Here is an 18,535-nt window from a genome sequence, read left to right as displayed (position 1 = left end):
GTTGATAGCAATCTAAACATATAATCCTTGGACAGTTAGATATTTGAAAAAATGATGTGAGTTGGTCACACTACAAATTTCAAACCTAAATTCAATCATATACCATCCCATATGTAGGCGTGACCTCCCCATGTTGTCCATGTATTCTCACTAGTCACTGCACCATCTTGGTAGTCCTCTAAATTGGTTGCTAATTGGTCTTGAAGTACTACTTTAAGTGCATGATAAATGCATATGCATGGAAGATATCTCTCTCTCTCCTACCCCCATCTGAATGTATAGTAATGAACTAATGATATGGATTTCTCTTTAAAAAAAAAAAAAAAAAAAACATTTTGAGGCATAGGTAAATTTTCATTAGTTTGTGTGTTAAGAACAGATCATCTTTCATTCTCCCCTAAATTGGAAATTTGATTTTAGGAAGGGAGGTAAAGTATTTTCAGATGAGGAGAGGAATGCATCCGCTGATTTGCATATTACGGAAAAAGATTTGGCTGCCACTTAACCTCTACTGGCACCCAAAGAAAAAGAATAATTCACTTCTCCCTAGGATTCACAAATACCCTCTTAGATTATAATATTTTCCAAATACCCTCAAGATTCTACTTCTTTAGATGCCACAGTTTTGCATCCTGGGTAGCAATTAAATTTCCTTCCATAAATACGTAGGTTATTTCAACTTCGGTAATTCTAGGGCAACAAATAGATCAATCGCAGAATAGAAGGATTACTGTCTCATTAATTAATTATATCTTAATTTCTAGATTCAATGAACGAAATCCCTTTTCTAATCAAGTCCTTCCATAGCCACCATTAACATCAAAATTGGTATATTCAAGTTGATCAGCCCTACTACTGTCTCAGCTTTTCCATGTTTAGGTATCTACAGTACAAGAAGAAACGCCTGCTCTTGATTGGCCAAAGTCCAATTCTTGAAAAACCTCGCATCCAAGAATTAGCCTGAAGTTCAGTTCTGGATTTTGGGTCCAATTCTAAAATTTGACTTCCAAATCCATCTTATAATGGCCTTTCAAACACGATCCCAAATTGAAACCAGAATTCAGAATCAATATTCCAAATTGAACCATGAATTTAGAATCAATATAGCCCAATCAAAGACACAATATGTACCATTTTTCCCCACTCCCTTCTTTTCAACTCCTCTCCCTATCAGTCTTGCATTGCAAAACTCATGTCAGAGTTTGTATCAACCCACTAACATATCATGTTTATGGTAAGTTTAGGTCAATGGGTAATGATGGATCAAGAAAGACAAAATTTCAGGCCCAATATATATATGCCAAAACACTAAGCTATACATTTCATCAATGTTAAGGTATTACATATAAAAAACATAGATTAATATTAAAAACTCATGTCAAACGGGTCAACTCAACGTGTCAAATCTCCATCAACCCAAACCCTGTAATCCCAAGTTGTGTTCGTATCTGACGACAGGTGATGTGGAAATTGTCATCCATGGATACAGAAATTCTATCCATCCTGCCACTCTGCTCCATTTAGGAAAGGTAGAAGCAGGGAATTCAAAAAAATCCATGACTGAAGGGTATGGCTGGGGCCTCAAGTACTTGCTGCTAACTTAAGTAACCCAGACTTCGAACAGGCACAGAAAAAACTACTACTGCAGCAATCAACAATAGAAATCAATTAAAAGTTCTAACATATTGATGGGTTGGTGCATATGAACGTGGAATAAATTTGGCATTTTGTTGTCAAAGCTAGGTCAGGGAAGCACTAGAACCTCCTTCATCCTTGCCCTAATCTGATGGGAGCTGAGCTGCTCATGTATTTGTCTGAATTTTTCTTTGAGCCTTTGTATCTGCAAAGCCAACAGCCAAGAAGATCAGCAAATAGAAGAAGCCCAAGGTTTAATAGAGGAAGAAGCAGCTGCAAGAAAAATACCCGTTTCAGCTCAACTTCCAAGTCTCGCTTACGCTGTCCCAGTGAGTGTTGCAAGTGAGTAATGTCAAAGATATTATCCAAGTCATCGGCAAAAGCAGATTCCAAGTCTTCCCGAAGAAGCGCAGGCAACTTGTCAACTACCGGCATTAGAAGAAAACAGTTGAACTGCAGCAGAAAATGAAAAACATAAAGCATATGATCTAAGCTATCAAAAGGTTATATTACCAATGGTGAAACTAACTTATCGTTTAGTTGGATGTTTCCCTTGAAATGTAGACAAATTGGCATATCATATTATTATTCACCAACTTGAAAAGTATAAAAATGTTATCCGAAACTACTGAGAAAAAAAAAATAGCAAATATAATTATCAACCTTTAGTTCTGTGGAAGCCAAGAAATATTCTCTAATGCCATGGAATATCTGTTGTACCAAGGCATAAACAATCCTTTCAGATGAGGGAGCAAGCTTCCGATTCCACAGTGTGCTGTCCAAAAGATCAGCAAGCCTCGTCTCTGTTGTCTGAAAGCAAGTGCTTGAGTCAATGCCTGAAGCCAAATGACTAAGCTTTACATCTGCTCTAGGCCTACTATCATGCTTGCTGTCATTCACAGCTTGTCCAAAGGATGGCTCTTGAGGAACAGAAGCCACAGTAGCATTACTACTTAAAGTGGATTGTTCGGAGCCAGCAAAAGAGTCTAAGAACTGACGCAATCCGGCACGATTCTGCAAATTAGATTATAAATGAGAAGCACGTTAACTTCACCTGCAGCCAAGTCAAACCGTAACAGAATACACAGAAGTGCACACACTTCTACTACAAATTAGCTTTCTAACCTTATTATGGAGTGACCATGTGACATAACGGGTGGTACTCACCAAATCCTCCATGCATCTGCAACAAGATTATATGCAACAGTGAGAGCATGGATAAGTGAAAGGTAAGAAAAAATCCACTCAGATATTTAAGAAAATTAACAGCTTTTCCACAGGAAGCCCACTTTAATGTGTTACTTATGTCCCAGATCAATCAAAGGACATACTTTAGGGTCAAGTGCCATGAGAACAGTAACTCATAGTTCTAGGACAGAACAGTAACTCATAGTTCTTTGGTGGAAAGGATGATGTAACAGAATGTTCATGGGAACATTATCAATTAGTAGGAGTTCAATCAGAAGTTACATAACTGAGAAAGGGGAAAACAGAAATAGGTAAAACCTTAAGAAACATGGTCCATTAATTTAAGAAGTTTGGTTGAAATGTAGAATAAATTAATATAAGAAAAAAAAAAAAAAAAGATATTTAACAATATAGTATGCTTCAGTTCAAAAGCGAAGTATATCAACCCAATTAACTGGGATAAGTCTCGGTTTAGTTTAGTTTAGTTCAAGAGCAAGGCAAAGAAAAATTACAGGATAGATAAATGAGGTTCTTTTTTTTTTTTTTTTTGATGAATAAATCAATTCATTATCAAGAGAAAGAATGTACAAGGGAAAAGGAAAACAAAAGGGAAATCAAGGGGGGGGGCAATACCGAAGTGGGAGCAACAATACATCAAGGGCCAGAAAACCCAACTAATGGGATACAATCAAGGTGGGGGGGGGAGCAGGAGGAGATATGGAGGAGGGAGGAAGACTCTAGAAGGCAACAATATGCCTGTTCCTTGTGGTGTCTCTGACAGGTCTGGGCCTGAGGGTGCCAAGTTTGGAACTTACCTCAAAGTAAATGGCTTTCCAAATCCTTTCAAAGGAACGAGAGTTGGAAGTCCATCTTCTAAGGTTTCTCTCCATCCAAATGTGGTTGATAGTTGTTGCAAATGTGAGCTTCCCTATAGTGTCACACAAGGTAGTGCTGCTAAAAGTCATATCAATCCATATCCATTCCCTGGAGAAGGGCAAAGTAGGTCTCGGGTTGGGCCAAATGGATTTGAGAGCCTTCTTCCAGACTGAGTCGGAGAAGGGGCAAGAAAAGAAGAGGTGGTTGACATCTTCAGAATTGTTCCAGCAGAGTCAATAGGAAGGAGAGACCTGAATGTGTCTGTGGATGAAAAAAGATTGGGTGGGGAGGCAATCGGTGAGGGCACGCCAGGCGGTGAAGGTGTGGCAGGGGATGTGGCCTTTGAACCATACTAACTTATGCCAAGGGACGGTAGGAGATTTGGTACGAAAAAATTCCCAGGCAAAGGCCGAAGTGAAGGAGCCCGTTAGAGAGGGCTTCCAGAGGACTTTGTCATCTCTTCCTCAATGTCCAGGAGGGATGGGAGGAAGGGACGACCACAGATCATCCAGAGGAGGAGAGGAGCGGGGAGGGGACCAGCCAGAGGAGGAGAGGTTCGTAACATATATTTATAGGTCATTCTAATTCAGGTAGTCACAAATTTTGGTTTAATGGTTCTTAAAACAGTGAAACAACAAACAACTTTCAATAAAGTTCACCCAATGGTTAAAGTATACTTATCAATATAAAAAGTCAACACTTAATTACCTTTTTTGTTAAAATCAAAACTCAATTACAAGTTTAAAATCGAGGCATATAACTAACTTTTCACGGCAAGCTCGTTCCGTGGATTCTGCAAAATTATTGAATGCAAACTCAACACGCCTCAGAAACACTTCATGGCCACTGAGATATTCACCATCTTTCTGTTGGAAAAACAGTCAAAAGAGGTGGGGGAATGGGTTAGTTAATTCTACAAGCAGAGCAAAAATCTATCTCACGATAATTGAGGAAGTTGAGTATATGTATGACCAAAATTCACCAAACAAATCTTATACCTGAAGAAGATAAACAGAGATAGGAAGCAATCTTTTTAATATGTGCACGAGCCTAAGGCCCAGCTGTAAAAAGGAAAGAACATTTCAGCAATAGAACATACAAAATCGATGAGAAATTGAGTTGCCATAGTAGGAAATTTATTATTTCTTTAACAGGAGATAACACATAATAAGAAGAACAAAAGTCATACAACCACATATGGGCTCAAGCATACTTGTATGTGCACAGGGCTTAAAAGGTACAATCCCCTAGAAATTTTGGAATTTAATGGAGAAAAATGATTCTGACATAATCTATATGAAGAATGATGTAAATATTCAAAATTTGATGACTACAAAATGCTAGGCAAAACACAAAGATGATACCATGGGCTCACCATAAAGAGAAGTACATGGCTAAGAGTGCACTCAATTGGATGAGTGATACAAGTAAATAGACTGAATTGACCACCCTTCCAAGATTTTTCATCCACAACCAACATAACTATAGGCAGGGAATGATATGGCTAAAGTCAAACTTCAAATCCTTAAATGAAAGCTCTGATATCTATGAGGCAACAGTAGTACGATGGAAGCTCAGTAGTTACGAGGGATGATAAGATTTCTTTTGAGAAAGTGATTTCAGACAAATCACACCAAAGGTTTGGCATTAGTATAGGCATGAAAAAGCATCAAACACTTTCTTACAGGTTCATGGGGTAAAGAGAATACAACAATGTAATCTAGAGCCATACATTCTGCTAAAGAAGATGATGATCACCAACATGCTCTCAACAAATATTAAAGACGATAAAGAGTTCATTCCTTTAGTATATCACTGTTGCTTACAAGCTTCAGTAGCAACTATACATAAAATGGAAAAAAACACTGCTTAGTTGTTCTGTCATGCAAAAATATATCCTAATGGTTTTTAAAATACGGCACTGGCATGGTATGGGTTCAATAGACGATGAACTCAAATCATAAAGAGCCAAAGAAAAGATAAGATGAACATTTTACCTGATGAAGAAAGGGTTCGAATGTCTCACGAGCCTTTGCAACAGCGATCACACAAGCAGTCCTGTTTAAGTGGTTCGAAAACCATAAGTTTGTTGCAGTATAAAAGAAAAAACATTTGAAATTTTGGAAGGAGATCAAGCTGGAAACCATCGATACCTAGAATAGTTTGTCCCGTCATGGATATCTTCAACTCCACATGCATTAACAATCTCTTCCCGAGTAATTGGAGGACACTTAATTCCTCCAACCACGAAACGGAATTCTGCCATTGCACGATGATATTGTGCACCACCATAGAGACGCATTCCAGCATTCTAAGTACAGAATCATTCCAGTTACTACATACACATCATCAAACCTCAGAAGGCCACGACAATAAGATTATGCTTTTATGGATTAGGTAACTTCCTCTGATTGGTGAAGCCTGATCTCAGTTTAATCCAGGTATTACTGGTGATACTTCCCCCATGAAGGGCCATGGGGGATGCAAGGGGGGCAGGCAGCCCCCCTGCCCAGGGGGGTGTAGGGGTGCGGAGCTCCCCGAAAAAAAATTTTTGGAGTCATTTATACTAGGGGTAGTTTTGTACTTTCAGGGACTAAGGTTTCCCTATGTAATGCATAAAACGCTATATATAGGGGGTTATCTCAGAAGGAGGTGTGAGAGGTCATGGTTTTGTAAATTTCTTCATTAGAATAGTAGAAACTCTGGTTATCGCTTGGCCGTGGACGTTGCCCATCTTGGGTAAACCAAGTAAATTAGTGTGTTCTGTGTGAGTGTGTGATTCTCTTTTGTTTTTCTTTTGCAAATCAGTGTTCGCTGCGTTGTTAATTCCTAACACTTCCAACTCCCTCAATTTCCAAAACTGCCCCTTTTTTTTAGTTTTTTTTTCCAAAACAGAACTATGAGAATCAAACAGGAAAAAATATCATGTACAAAAGCTGAAACTTGATAAAGCAAAACAAAGCACCTCAAACGTTGAACATGTACCGAAACTTCCATGATATTATATTTTATAAAAGACATATATAGGGATCAAGAGGTTTCATGGTTTCCAGTGCTAATACTTACAGGTATTAACTTATGTGGGAATTGGAGACCATCAGAGCAAGTAAATGCTCCCCCATTAACTCTCTCATCTTGTAATGTTTCACCTGTGACAAAGCAAATAACCACCATAAATTCTTTCTGCTTAACTACCAAAAGTTCACAAAATAAACTAAATAAGAAAAATGAAGTAAATGTTCACGCATGTTGCATTTACAGCAGTAGAAACACTAGCATCTACCATTTGCTAACAATTTTCAAAAGCAGACCATCAAGATCAATTTACCAAATTTATCCGGAGGCGCAACCACTGTCCCCTTCAATAGCAATGACAACTGAGGAATAGGAAATACCAGAGTCAGCTGAAATTCCGCAAGGTAAAAGATCATGACCAGTTTGACAAATTCATTACACCTATATTTCCTGATGTGAATGTTGTTATCTAGAGTAAAATCCTTGGCAGGAGCATAATGGATACATCAAATGAGGAAAAACAAATATCATGTTGGCTAAAACAAATTGAGCAATCTTTGGTCATCCTCTAATTAAATGGCCCAAACGGTAGAAACCTTGGTCAGAAAAAGATCATGAAACGCTCTTCCTTTCTCCTTTAATTTTACTTCATCCCAATTGCTGCATATAAATAAACAAAAGTCATATAGCAAACATTAGCCTCTGTTTGCCCCACCAATCGTTTTATTGTTTACAACTCTAAATCAAAACAACAAAAGAATAATTGTTTCAACAAAAAGGTCTAAGAACAAGACCAAAGTTTTCAGCATGTTGAGAGGCAGAGAAATTTATCCTCAATTTCACATTCACTAGTACCATATAATGCTTCAAATTTTGGTATACAAAGCTACAGACCTGAGTTCCTGATTTGTTTCCTTTAGCTTTCTTCTCGTGCTCCGATACTCTTTCTCAAGAAGCGGAATGATCGATGGGACATTGTCCATATACCTTACCAAGATGTTTCACATGAAAGTTTCAATGTAGAGAACATGGAAATTGAAATTGCTGAAACATAATCAGATGAAACAAGAAAACCTCTGTACCTTTTCTGTAGTAATTCTTCCAAAAATAATCTAAGGCTGCTTACACCTATTCTGCTTCTTTCTTCTTTTGACAGAGGCCTCCCTAACTTCTCCTCCAAATAAGTAACATCTTCCATCTCCCTCAAAAAAACAGCCTGCATTAAGAAACATAGAAGCAATTCAATAACTTCAAAAGACATTCAGTGATTTTGAACGAAAACAAATATGTTCAAACTTTAAGAGATGCATAATATGCATTATCTTCAGAGACACTGATGCTCTAATCAAATGAAGGTTTTACAATTCAATAAAGTTAGAAAACAAACAAAGTTTCAATTCTAATTTCCAGGGTTTGGACATCCTATGCTGCCAATCTCAAATTTAATGTGGCTGAATCAAGAAAGGGCATCCTACATTACTAAGTACGAGTGTTAGTAACACACTTGATGCAGCAAAGTACCAGACTCAGTATCCTAAACAACATTAATATTGACCAGCAGTGATTTTTTTTTCCAAATGGAAGTAAAACTGAATTGAATGATAATCTACATAAAGACGCGTAGAAACATCAGAAGGAGTTCAGTAGCGAAATTAACATCAGAAGAATTCAAGTGTTCATTTGACAACGGTAAAAACCACAACAACATTTGAGAAAGAGATAGGAACTTCAATAGAAATAACCGATTCCCAAAGAAATCTACAACATCAGGAACAACAGATGATAAGTATATAACTACAGTTTCAGGGGTAAGAAGACATAGGGAGGACAAATAAATAAAGCTAATACAAATTTTTGCTATAGCATCAGTCATAACCAACCAAATCACGTAAATAGTGTATTATTAGCATCGCAATATGTTCACCATAATGTTGCAAAATATGAAAAGAATTCTAGAAGGTGAACCTGCTTAAACTCATTATTGGATCTGTAAACAAATTCATGTCCAGCACCAACTCTTCCAGATGGCACAGATGTAAAGAATGGAGAGTCACCCAATATGCACCCATCAAGAGTACGAGGAGGTGGTTTAAGAAAAACCTCCACATCTGAAGAACGTGCAAATTGAGGTATTTTAGTGTCAAGCTTTGTTGAGACAATCACTGTCCTTGACAGTTCCGGGTCAATCTACACATGATCAATGAAAGGAAATTAAAGTTTAACATAACATAGAAACCTCATATCAGTCTTTTTCAATCCTATAATAATCAATTTTACTTGATAAGCATAGGAAGAGAACAGAAATGATAGGTAAAATCTACAACTAGAAAGACACACGTACTTGCATCACCACCCTCCTTGTGGTAGCATTACTCCAATCGCTACAATCTTCAAGACATAATATGATCAACTCTTTATGCTGCATCTTAGCACGGACAAGCGACTCTACTGCACGAGCTTGTCCCTAAAAAGTCAACACAGATTAAACCCAAAACAGTGAAAGTAGAACAAGTTTAATAGTATTAAAAATAGACAAGCTAAATAAATTTTTTTTTTTATTTCAAATCTTTTAACATGAATACTAAAATCTCACAATGCACCTGTAAAGCCCGATTCTTCCGACCTGGAGCTGGAGCAACAAGGCCTGGTGTATCTATTATGGTAAGGTTTGGACAATACTTATACTCTATTTTAATAATTATTTCCTTGGCCGAGAATTGACAAGGTTCATGCTCCAACCTCATGTTTTCAGCTTCAATGTAAGCCTACACAGAATTGAAAAAGTTCAGAAGTCAAAAGGAAAAAGGAATTAGAACTAAATTGTGTCAGTTCATGTAAAGAAAACAGCATAATGAAAAGCAATTACGCTGGAAATAAGACAAGAATCATCATTATGCAGGAAAAAAAAAATTAAGATGATGATGAGAAAGGCTTGTCCCTAAATTCCAGGCAATCACTCCATACAATAAGTTTTCTCTCTCTTTTTCCTGATAAATTACATATTTCTAATCTGAAATCAAAGTTTCTGATGCAAAATATTGAAATTTGATAACCTAAGGAAACAGATATAATTCAAATGTGTTGAGTTATATACAGTGTGTCTGACACACCAACATCCAAAGTCCAAAAACAGGGTAGTGAAATTATTGCTAGCACATAAATGGATGTAGTCATGTGTATTATGTATAATAGAGAAAATCATAGGAAAACATCTAAAATAAATTAAGGAGAAAGGCAACCTCAAACTGCTCCCACAAAATAAGTACATCGATCGAATATCTTTTATGCAGGAGAAAAAATCTAAATCCTGACATGTCCAACATGAAACATGGACATGTAAGAAATTTGTGAGGAGTAACTGCTCTAAAAATCACAGTCGATGTGCCATCATAAATATAAAATATCTTGGCAAAAAAGGGAAGGTTTTCCACTTTTTTTAAGTAATAGGATTATATTCCAATAAAAGTAGCAACAAAATAAGTACATCTTAGTGTCACAAAGTTCTTGATATGCCTCATCTAATAAGTTCACAATTTCCAGCCACATGGTACAATTTGAATGGGCACAAGTGGGTCCATCGACTAGATGACCCCTCTCCCATCTCAGCTGTCAAGTTTCAGCCTGAAAAAAGCATGGGAAGGAGTTAAAAATTGAGTTTAAAGTTTCATAAGTTACAAGAGTTCCATTTCACTTGTAAAGAAATCTAGTGGCATTTCTGTGATTTTACTGTCACTTCAAAGTTAGAAGCCAATCTCAAGGTACTTGAGTTACTTGGTTGGAACCAAAATTTGACCAATGAAATCGGTGTGAGGGCCTTTATCACATGAACCTAACCACCTTTTAATAGTTTTTGACATGAATGTGACCCTTTTTTTTTAAATGACTGAATAAGCAGCAATAGGCTTCAGTTACTGATTTAGAATCTGATATATTACAGGCAGAGAAGGGAAAAAAGAAAGGATCCTGTAACTGTGCTGCAAAGTGACAATTCAAGACACAATTTCTGAATCACCAACTTTAGTACCAGTTATAAAGTTACAACAATCTGCAGTCGTCAAAACTGATGAAATAACATATCGTTCCAATTAATCCACTAACAACAGCTGCCTAGCGCAGTTGGTGAAGCTGTGGTGTGCTAAGCCCATGCTCACCAGGAGGGTCTCAAGTTCAAGCCGGCTGTTAGCCTGTTACACCCCCCCCCCTTTCTAAAGAGTAGGCATCGATCCAAAAAAAAGAATATCATTCTTCATAGTTACATTGTATGAAAAGATAATGGACTTAGCAATAAAGACTGTTATACCAATTTCTTGGAATAGTCAAATGCTACAAGAACTGTATAGTTTCTTCAAGACATGAGGCCAAATAGATGATTACACTGCAATGGTAGCTCCATGGAAAGAACGGTAGCTATTTAACACACAATACTCGACAATTGAGAACAAATTGAAACAAAATGTCAGGAACAAAGGCTGTTGTAGCCGTTATAGCAGCCCTTACATCTATTGACCTCGTTAATTTTCATGATGATAGTGTCAAGAACACATAATCAATTTCTACTATAGTCAAATGCGTGGACTGAAGAATACAAAACAAAAAATCAGATCTTTTAGGTGGCCAGTCCCACCCCATTTGCCTCTCTGATAGTTCAAACTGCATCAATCTAAGCTACATTATCAAATTGGTAAAGAATTTCACGTCTAGACAAAAAGAAACAGCTTGGGTCTGCAATTAAAACAAAAAAAAAAAAAACGAAATCTGAACCAGTCACTGAAATGACATGAATTTATAGCTAGAAGTAGAACAGGGTTCATAATCATCATCTGGGTTTTCGATTAAACTTCAAATAAGCGTAGTCTGGAACTATATCCTTATTATCCTTACTTGGATTTCTTGAAGCGATTTCTCCTCGGCGATGGTAAGGTCTGTGTCAGAGACGAGGCGACATAGTGGGAGTTCGCAGTCAGGATCGTACTTCATGTGAAGGGTAATGGGCCGCCTGGTCTTGGTGCCACCACCCACATGGTTGAACTGGAAACCCATGAGAGCTTCCACCAATGCGCTCTTACCGTCAGTCTGGTGACCCACCACTAACACTGCCGGTGCATCGAAGGGGGTCTCGAACTCCTGTGCCAGTCCATGGAGCTCGTTGTACGCCTCGTATAGTCTCGATTGACTTTCCAAGTCTCCTCTCAGAGACCCTTCATCCGTCTCCATCTCTGTGTGTGTGTGTTAAGAATTCAGTTCAGAGGTTAGAAGAAGAAGTGGTTTTCGGATGGAAATCGAACGGTAAGAATTAGGATTTCGCCATTTTGGAAAAGAGTCGTGAGAGTTTGTCGAGTCTGCGCTCATAATGAGAAATCCCGTGTGAGAATAGATCCCCTGCACGTACGTTTACCTGGACGTTTAAATATAGTATGATCCTATTTTGACACGTATATACGGAGTTTACCAGTGGCTAAGTGCACATTGAGCCGGGCTAGCCCAAGTGCATTAGCCCAAACTGATTGTTTGGCCCGCCTTGAGATTTTTTTTTTTTTTGGGGGCGTGGGGGTGGGGGTTGGGGTGGGGGTGGAGCGGTGGTGGTGGTGGGGTTGAGGCAAGTGGTATGTATTGTAAAGAAGAAAAAAGAGAAAAAATTTACAGAAAAAATGATAGCCCTATAATCTCTTATTAGACAAGACTAAAGAAAGGATCGGGCCCCACAACTCTCATGGGGGACAGCCCCCCATCAACAAATGGAATCAAATAACAAGATAAAGTTCTAGGGGAGGGGATCCTTACATTCTATAATAAACTTCATGATCCCTATCACCTCTTACAAGGTCTAGAAGATTTGTAGGGAAATCCGAGGGTTAGAAGATCAATTCAGCCATACTAGTATTGATGGAAGCTACAAGATCTGTCGGTTGATTTGCTTTCCTCCACACATGAATAAACTCCTTTCTAGCTAGAGAATGCATTAAGACAAGAATCTTACTCTTCAAAATCTAGACATTCCATGGACCAACTATTTTTTCATTCAAAATGTTCACAGCAAGCATGGAGTCAGACCGAATAGAGACATGAAGCGGCCCCTTCTCGATACACAAAGAAATCCCCCTATATATGGCATAGAGCTCCATAGTAAGGACTCACAAATCAGCACTTCCTCCTACAAAAGCAAAGATCAGTCCGCCTTTGGAGTCACGAATTAGACCACCATAAGATGTTCTTCCATTATTCAGAGCACCATCACAATGAAGAGCCACCATTGAAGTAGGCGGATTGGTCCATGAGCACATTTTTGGGACTTTGTTCTTCCACTTAACATTCAAACCCCAATTTACAGCCATCTTCTGATTTCTAACAGTTGGAAGGGTCGGCAATAATATAAAAGAACATTTTGAGACTACATCAGTCTTTTATTACTGCAACCAATTGAGGTCTAGTCCTAACTTTATTTTGGAACATTCTCATGTTCCTCTCCCACCAAATATAGTGAATAGTAGCACAAAAACTAAGTTTTACCATCATTGCCATGTGCTCATCAGTACCAAAAGCCTTCGTAGCCCAGATAGCAATATCCACAATATTGGTAACTTGACTACCAATATGCCCGCTTTGAGTTTGATTCTCATATGGACATGCTTTGCAAGTCCATGAAGCTTTGAAGCTCTATGCTGGGAAGGGCTTAAGGTACTGGTTACGCTCAACCAGCTGGATCAAAACTGACCCTAACCTACTTCATAATAGTATTCGTTTCAATACTAATGGATTTCATGGAGGAGAGTTTAAAGATTGGCTTAACTTTCTTTTTCTTTGGTATAAGAATGTGCCGTGTTTAATGGTTTTCATATTGTATGGTCTTCTGTTCTATGGCAGATATGGAAGATGTGCAATATGGTGGTTTTCAACTTTGCTGATCCTAATCTTCATAGCATTATGGCCTGCATTGTTGTCTCCATCCATGAAGGGAATATTTGTTTGGCTTCGAGTGCTAGGAACTCTATGGATCCTATTGCTGGTTTTGCTGCTGGTTATTTGCCTAATGGATTTCCTAATTCTTACTTTGTGATCTTTTCTGATGGAGCTTGGCAAGCTTCAAATTATAAGGGTGGTCGTGGTGCCATTATTAGATCGCATTCAAGTTCTTTTATTATGGCAAGGTGCAAACCTCAGCTTTGTATTTTTGCTGCAACTGTGGAAGCTGAGGCCCTCCATGATGGAATTTTGTTGGCGCAAGGTCTTTGTCTGCAGGTTGTAGTTGTGTGTTGTGACTGTCAATCAATCATTAGGGAGTTACTTTGCAAATATGTCTCTATAGACTGGCTACTAGGTCTATAGTTGTTGATATTCTATCTTTGTTTACCAATTTGGTTTTGTAGACTTTCATTTCATTCCTAGAGTAGATAACTAGGAAGCACATGTTCTTGCCCAAGAAACCTCTCAATTAGGGATCTCTCGGATCTGGTGGTTAAATCCACCAACTTATCTTGTAAATTCTGATACTCTCTGATTTTCTCTAATAAAATTTCTTTTCCTAAAAAGGAAATTCTATATCCAAGATTTATTTATTTATTTATTTATTTATTGTTATGCCCACATCGGGCCAAACAAGTACCCATTGGGCCAAGGACCCACGTTCAGCCAATTCATCCATTTAAGAGGTTTTTGGGCATTTTTTTTTTCCCTTTAATCTTTCCTTGTAAACTAACCAAACTTATAGGTTACTTTGTGATTTCTTTAAGATTAACTTATATTTTGAATAAATTAACTTATTTGTTCTTCCCCCTCATTGGAGGTTTTCACTCATCTTATGGATTCAAGGGTTCATCAATGCTAGAGTGATATCAAGCTCATCATACTTTTGACTATATCACCTAATGCCTCCCTCTATCTCTCCCTCTATCATAAGGGATAGATAACCTATGTTAGGTAAATAGGAAACTCAATTCCAACTTACTTGCTTAATGCTAGCACCCATATATCTCAACGGTAAATCTTGTACATGAGTCTCTTAATACGGGTATTACTCATATGGAAAAAAATTTGTTGTTACCCATAATTCCTGCAAGCTTGCATCCAAAGAAATAGAATAATTTACTTTCCGTTTAACTTTCTTAGGTTTTGATATTTTCTAAACTATTGTTTTGTTTAAGGTTCTAGTCCTTTGAGTACAAACCCGGACCGTAGGAACTTGATAGCATTCAAATTTGGTCCCATGGCAGAATTTTGGGGTTGGAAATGAGGTTCTAGAAAGTTCTGAATAAAAAATGGTGGAATCTTGAAATTTATGCAATGTTTTGGCTTAAAACGCGTGATAAATAAGGAATTGGCAACCGTCGGGCCAAGGGGACTTCTTGTTTTACAATATTTGGAGTTTTCTCGCCGTTCTCGGAAACAAGTAATCGACGAAAATGTCGGAGCTTGCAGACTTGCAGTCCTAAGCTGCTCGAAGCCAAACTCCATTAAATGAAACAAAGCAAAGCGTTGCGATCATTAGCCCTATTCATGGTGGATCGACAAAGAGAAAATCTGGAGCGGCGGAAGGAGAGGGAGGGACATACCTTGATCGGATGAATTAAGAACGGAGACCTTGGGACGTGATTGATTCCCACCGGAAGATGTAGAAATTTGGAAAACTGAGCTTCCATCGCCAGAGATCTACTACTCTAGGGTCCGTTTGATAACGTTTCAAGAAACGTGTTTCTGTCGATTATGTTTCCAGAAATAGTAGAAACGGAGCAAAAAACGTTTGATAAAACTGTTCCATTTCACTTATTTTTAGAAATAGAAATAAAATTTTTTATTTATTTATGATTCAAGAAGCGACCCAAGCGAAACAAGTTCTTGTTTCGCCGTTTCTGGAAACGACCTGTGGCAATTCTTTCACTGGTTACCATCGACTTCTAAAAACATGACTTATCAAACACCTTCAATTCCGTTTCTGTTTCTAGAAACAGAAATTTATGTTTCTGCCGTTTCTTGAAACAGAAACGACAGAAACATTATCAAACGGGCCCTAAGCGTTCTCTGGCTTTCCTTCTCCCTCCTTCTCTGGCTGAATCCGATTAAATCGGGACAGAGTTAGTCGATTTTGGTCTGATTAAATCGGAATCGCTGATCGATTCCTCGCACCAAAAACCAAACTTGACCCAAAAATACTTTTCAAAGTCATACCAAAGCAAAACTCATTTCCATACCTTCTTTTGACCAAACTCGTTACCTTTTCTTTGATAATGACCTCTTAGTCCTAGAGGTAGATCAACCTCTTTTAATGAGACACAAAACCAAGAATCAGGCCAATCTCCTTAGTCCTTTTTTATTCTAGAGAAAGACCATAACAAAAACAACAACGATTATAATATGAGATTGTAAAATTCTTGTAAAAGGGACTGCATGAGGGTTTTTCCATTGTCGGTTACCGACTTGATGTACCAACCCTCTTCCTTGGCTTCGCATCAATTGCAAATACTAGTGAAATTGGTTCATATCAAACAGATTTATCTTTATTTTTTTTGATAAAATTACATGATTACCCATTTTTAGTTTCCTTTTACAAAACTACTCACTCAATGTTTCAGTTAACAAAAATACCCAAAATTAAGTTTGGATTTACCAAAATGTCTGCTCAAAATTTCAATTAATGAAAATACTGTAAAATTACCCAAAATAGTGATTATCCTTCATTTCCACACACTATCAAGTGTTTTTGGTAATTGAAACTTTAAGTGAATAGTTTTGTAAATCAAACATGCTTTTGAATATTTTTGTTAACTGAAACATTGAGCGAGTAGTTTTGCTAAAAAATAAACCTAATTTTAGTTATTTTTATCACCTGAAACTTTGGATGAATAATTTTATAGATATAAACCCAAAAATAGGGTAATCATGTAATTTTCTTTTTTCCTTCAATTTTTTTACCCTCGGTCCATTTCGATGTCTACTGATACTTATACAAATCAATCGACCTGACCGATTCGATACAGATTGTTTTCAAACCATGAACCAAGTTGCTGTGGTGGGCCATGTTTGTAAGTCATCTAAAAAAAGTCCACCACATAATTTCCTTACTATATTCATAGCCGACTTTTTATTAATATTTGATTCAAAACTCCAAAAGGCAATAAATAGATTACACCCCAACGGTCCTAAACACGCACCCTCTTCCTTCCACAACTCTTTTTCTTTTCCTTCGAAGCTTCACTGCAGTTTCCTCAATGACTTCATTAAAATACTTTCTTCATTTTTGAATGCTTTTAGTACCATCTCGTAACATGCAAGGGAATGGAAATTTCCTTCTAAGATTAATTCCCTTCCCACTCTCTCTCTCTCTCTCTCTCTCTATCTATATATACACCTCTTCCAACTTAACATATTTCAGGTTGTTGTCATCTCTAATGATTCTGATAAGATGCCTCGTCTCAGCTATGGTGACCTGAACAGGATCTTCAATAAGCTTGACCGGAACGGCGATGGCTATGTAACCGCCGGCGAGCTTCATTGGGTACTAGACAGGGTCGGCATCCTGACAAGCCGGGAGGAGGTTGAATATACCTTGAAGCAAGATAGTCTTGACTTACAAGAATTCATTGGCTTCTATGAGTCGATAGAAAAGCCATGTGAGGTAGATGATAAAGCAGAGGAGGAGAGAGATGATGAGGTTGATCTTGTGGAGGCTTTTAAGGTATTCGACTTGAACAATGATGGGTTCATCTCTTGTGAGGAACTCCAGAGTGTGTTGTCGAGACTTGGACTATGGGAGGAGACGAGGGGAGATTGTAGGAATATGATTCGAAAATTTGATACCAATTCAGATGGGTTGGTTGATTTCGAGGAATTTAAGGCTATGATGTTGCTTACTAGTCCATGATAATTAATTCGTAAGTGGTTCTGTGTCTTGGAGTGTGATCTACGTCAGAGTTCCCTGTGTCAATCTCTCTCCTCTTCAAAACAAAGAGGTAGTGTCCTTTCACACGGGAGGAGAGAGAAAAGTGTATAAGAACACTGGCATAGGCCACGTTCCCTGGTGTGTCTAGAGACTTTAATTTGTTTGTTACATTTATCTACTTAGCCAACTCCATTAAGTTGGTATAAAGCTGAATTTGTTGTTTTTGTTGTAACACATATCACTTGTGAAATATTTGGAATGTCCCATTATAATCTTTCTATTATCATTATTTGCAAAAGTAATATTATGAATATGAAATATAAACTAAGGGCGCAAGATTGGCCAGGCAATCTTGAACCAACCCAAGTCAGCCAAGAACCTGATAAGGCTTAGACCAAACTTTTCAACCTGTGGAATTGGCCATGGTTGTAATTTCCAAACATGTGATATATTGAGCTAGTCCTGGCCGGGTGAGCTTGTCTAAACGATGCTTGAACTGGTAGATACAACTATAGAGAAAAGAAAGTTGCATGGTTGTGTGCAGCCTATGCTCAAACACAATCACCTGAAATGGTTCCCCTATTTACTACAAAATGAAAAATCTCCCCAGTTCTTTCTCCCATAAATATATATATATATATATAATTATATATACATCTTATAAATAGTTAGCATAATAATTATCAAGGTCAATCATGGTCAATCAGCGCAGTCTGCCCTAATTAGTGAAATCAACACTGGCTTTGGCTGGGTATCTAGTAGGGCTAGGCCTAGGTTGAGTTTAGGGGATCTAAGGTGAGTTTCATTTTAAAAACCCAGCCAGCCCGGTTGCAGGGTGGACTCTTTAGCAAATATCTCTTATCTTTTTTTTTTTTTGGTTGAAAGCAGATCTTTATCTTGGAAAAAGAAATAATGAGGAAATTGTCAAGACAGAGTTGTCAGAAGAGCACG

At 37.8% G+C, this 18,535-nt stretch overlaps 2 protein-coding genes across 2 annotated transcripts; one reads left to right on the top strand and one right to left on the bottom strand.

The window, feature by feature from the left end:
* Positions 1–1,271: 1,271 nt before the first annotated feature.
* On the bottom strand, positions 1,272–12,056 carry LOC122071304 (dynamin-like protein ARC5). The gene is made up of 17 exons (XM_042635632.1): positions 11,596–12,056; positions 9,315–9,479; positions 9,056–9,178; positions 8,680–8,901; positions 7,797–7,930; positions 7,609–7,701; positions 7,311–7,374; positions 7,028–7,076; positions 6,766–6,848; positions 5,853–6,010; positions 5,697–5,757; positions 4,698–4,760; positions 4,465–4,565; positions 2,761–2,818; positions 2,299–2,649; positions 1,924–2,088; positions 1,272–1,840 (listed from the first exon to the last, which is right to left on the bottom strand). The coding sequence occupies exons 1-17, from the start codon at positions 11,926–11,928 to the stop codon at positions 1,745–1,747; spliced, it is 2,319 nt and encodes a 772-aa protein (XP_042491566.1). The 5' UTR covers positions 11,929–12,056; the 3' UTR covers positions 1,272–1,744.
* A 5,000-nt stretch (positions 12,057–17,056) lies between these two features.
* On the top strand, positions 17,057–17,844 carry LOC122072293 (probable calcium-binding protein CML44). The gene has a single exon (XM_042636882.1). The coding sequence runs from the start codon at positions 17,108–17,110 to the stop codon at positions 17,564–17,566; it is 459 nt and encodes a 152-aa protein (XP_042492816.1). The 5' UTR covers positions 17,057–17,107; the 3' UTR covers positions 17,567–17,844.
* Positions 17,845–18,535: the final 691 nt, after the last annotated feature.

Source organism: Macadamia integrifolia, chromosome 2 (assembly GCF_013358625.1).
Source record: "Macadamia integrifolia cultivar HAES 741 chromosome 2, SCU_Mint_v3, whole genome shotgun sequence".
Lineage (NCBI taxonomy): Eukaryota > Viridiplantae > Streptophyta > Magnoliopsida > Proteales > Proteaceae > Macadamia > Macadamia integrifolia.
This window is presented reverse-complemented; position numbering and strand designations above follow the sequence as displayed.

Excerpts from the sequence above, each read along its gene's own strand:
- LOC122072293 (XM_042636882.1), top strand. The coding sequence starts at position 17,108 with ATGCCTCGTCTCAGCTATGGTGACCTGAACAGGATCTTCAATAAGCTT.
- LOC122071304 (XM_042635632.1), bottom strand. The coding sequence starts at position 11,928 with ATGGAGACGGATGAAGGGTCTCTGAGAGGAGACTTGGAAAGTCAATCG. Across the intron at positions 7,702-7,796 it reads GAAGAATTACTACAGAAAAG|GTATATGGACAATGTCCCAT; the intron begins GTACAGAGGTTT and ends CATCTTGGTAAG. Across the intron at positions 1,841-1,923 it reads TGGAAGTTGAGCTGAAACGG|ATACAAAGGCTCAAAGAAAA; the intron begins GTATTTTTCTTG and ends TTGGCTTTGCAG.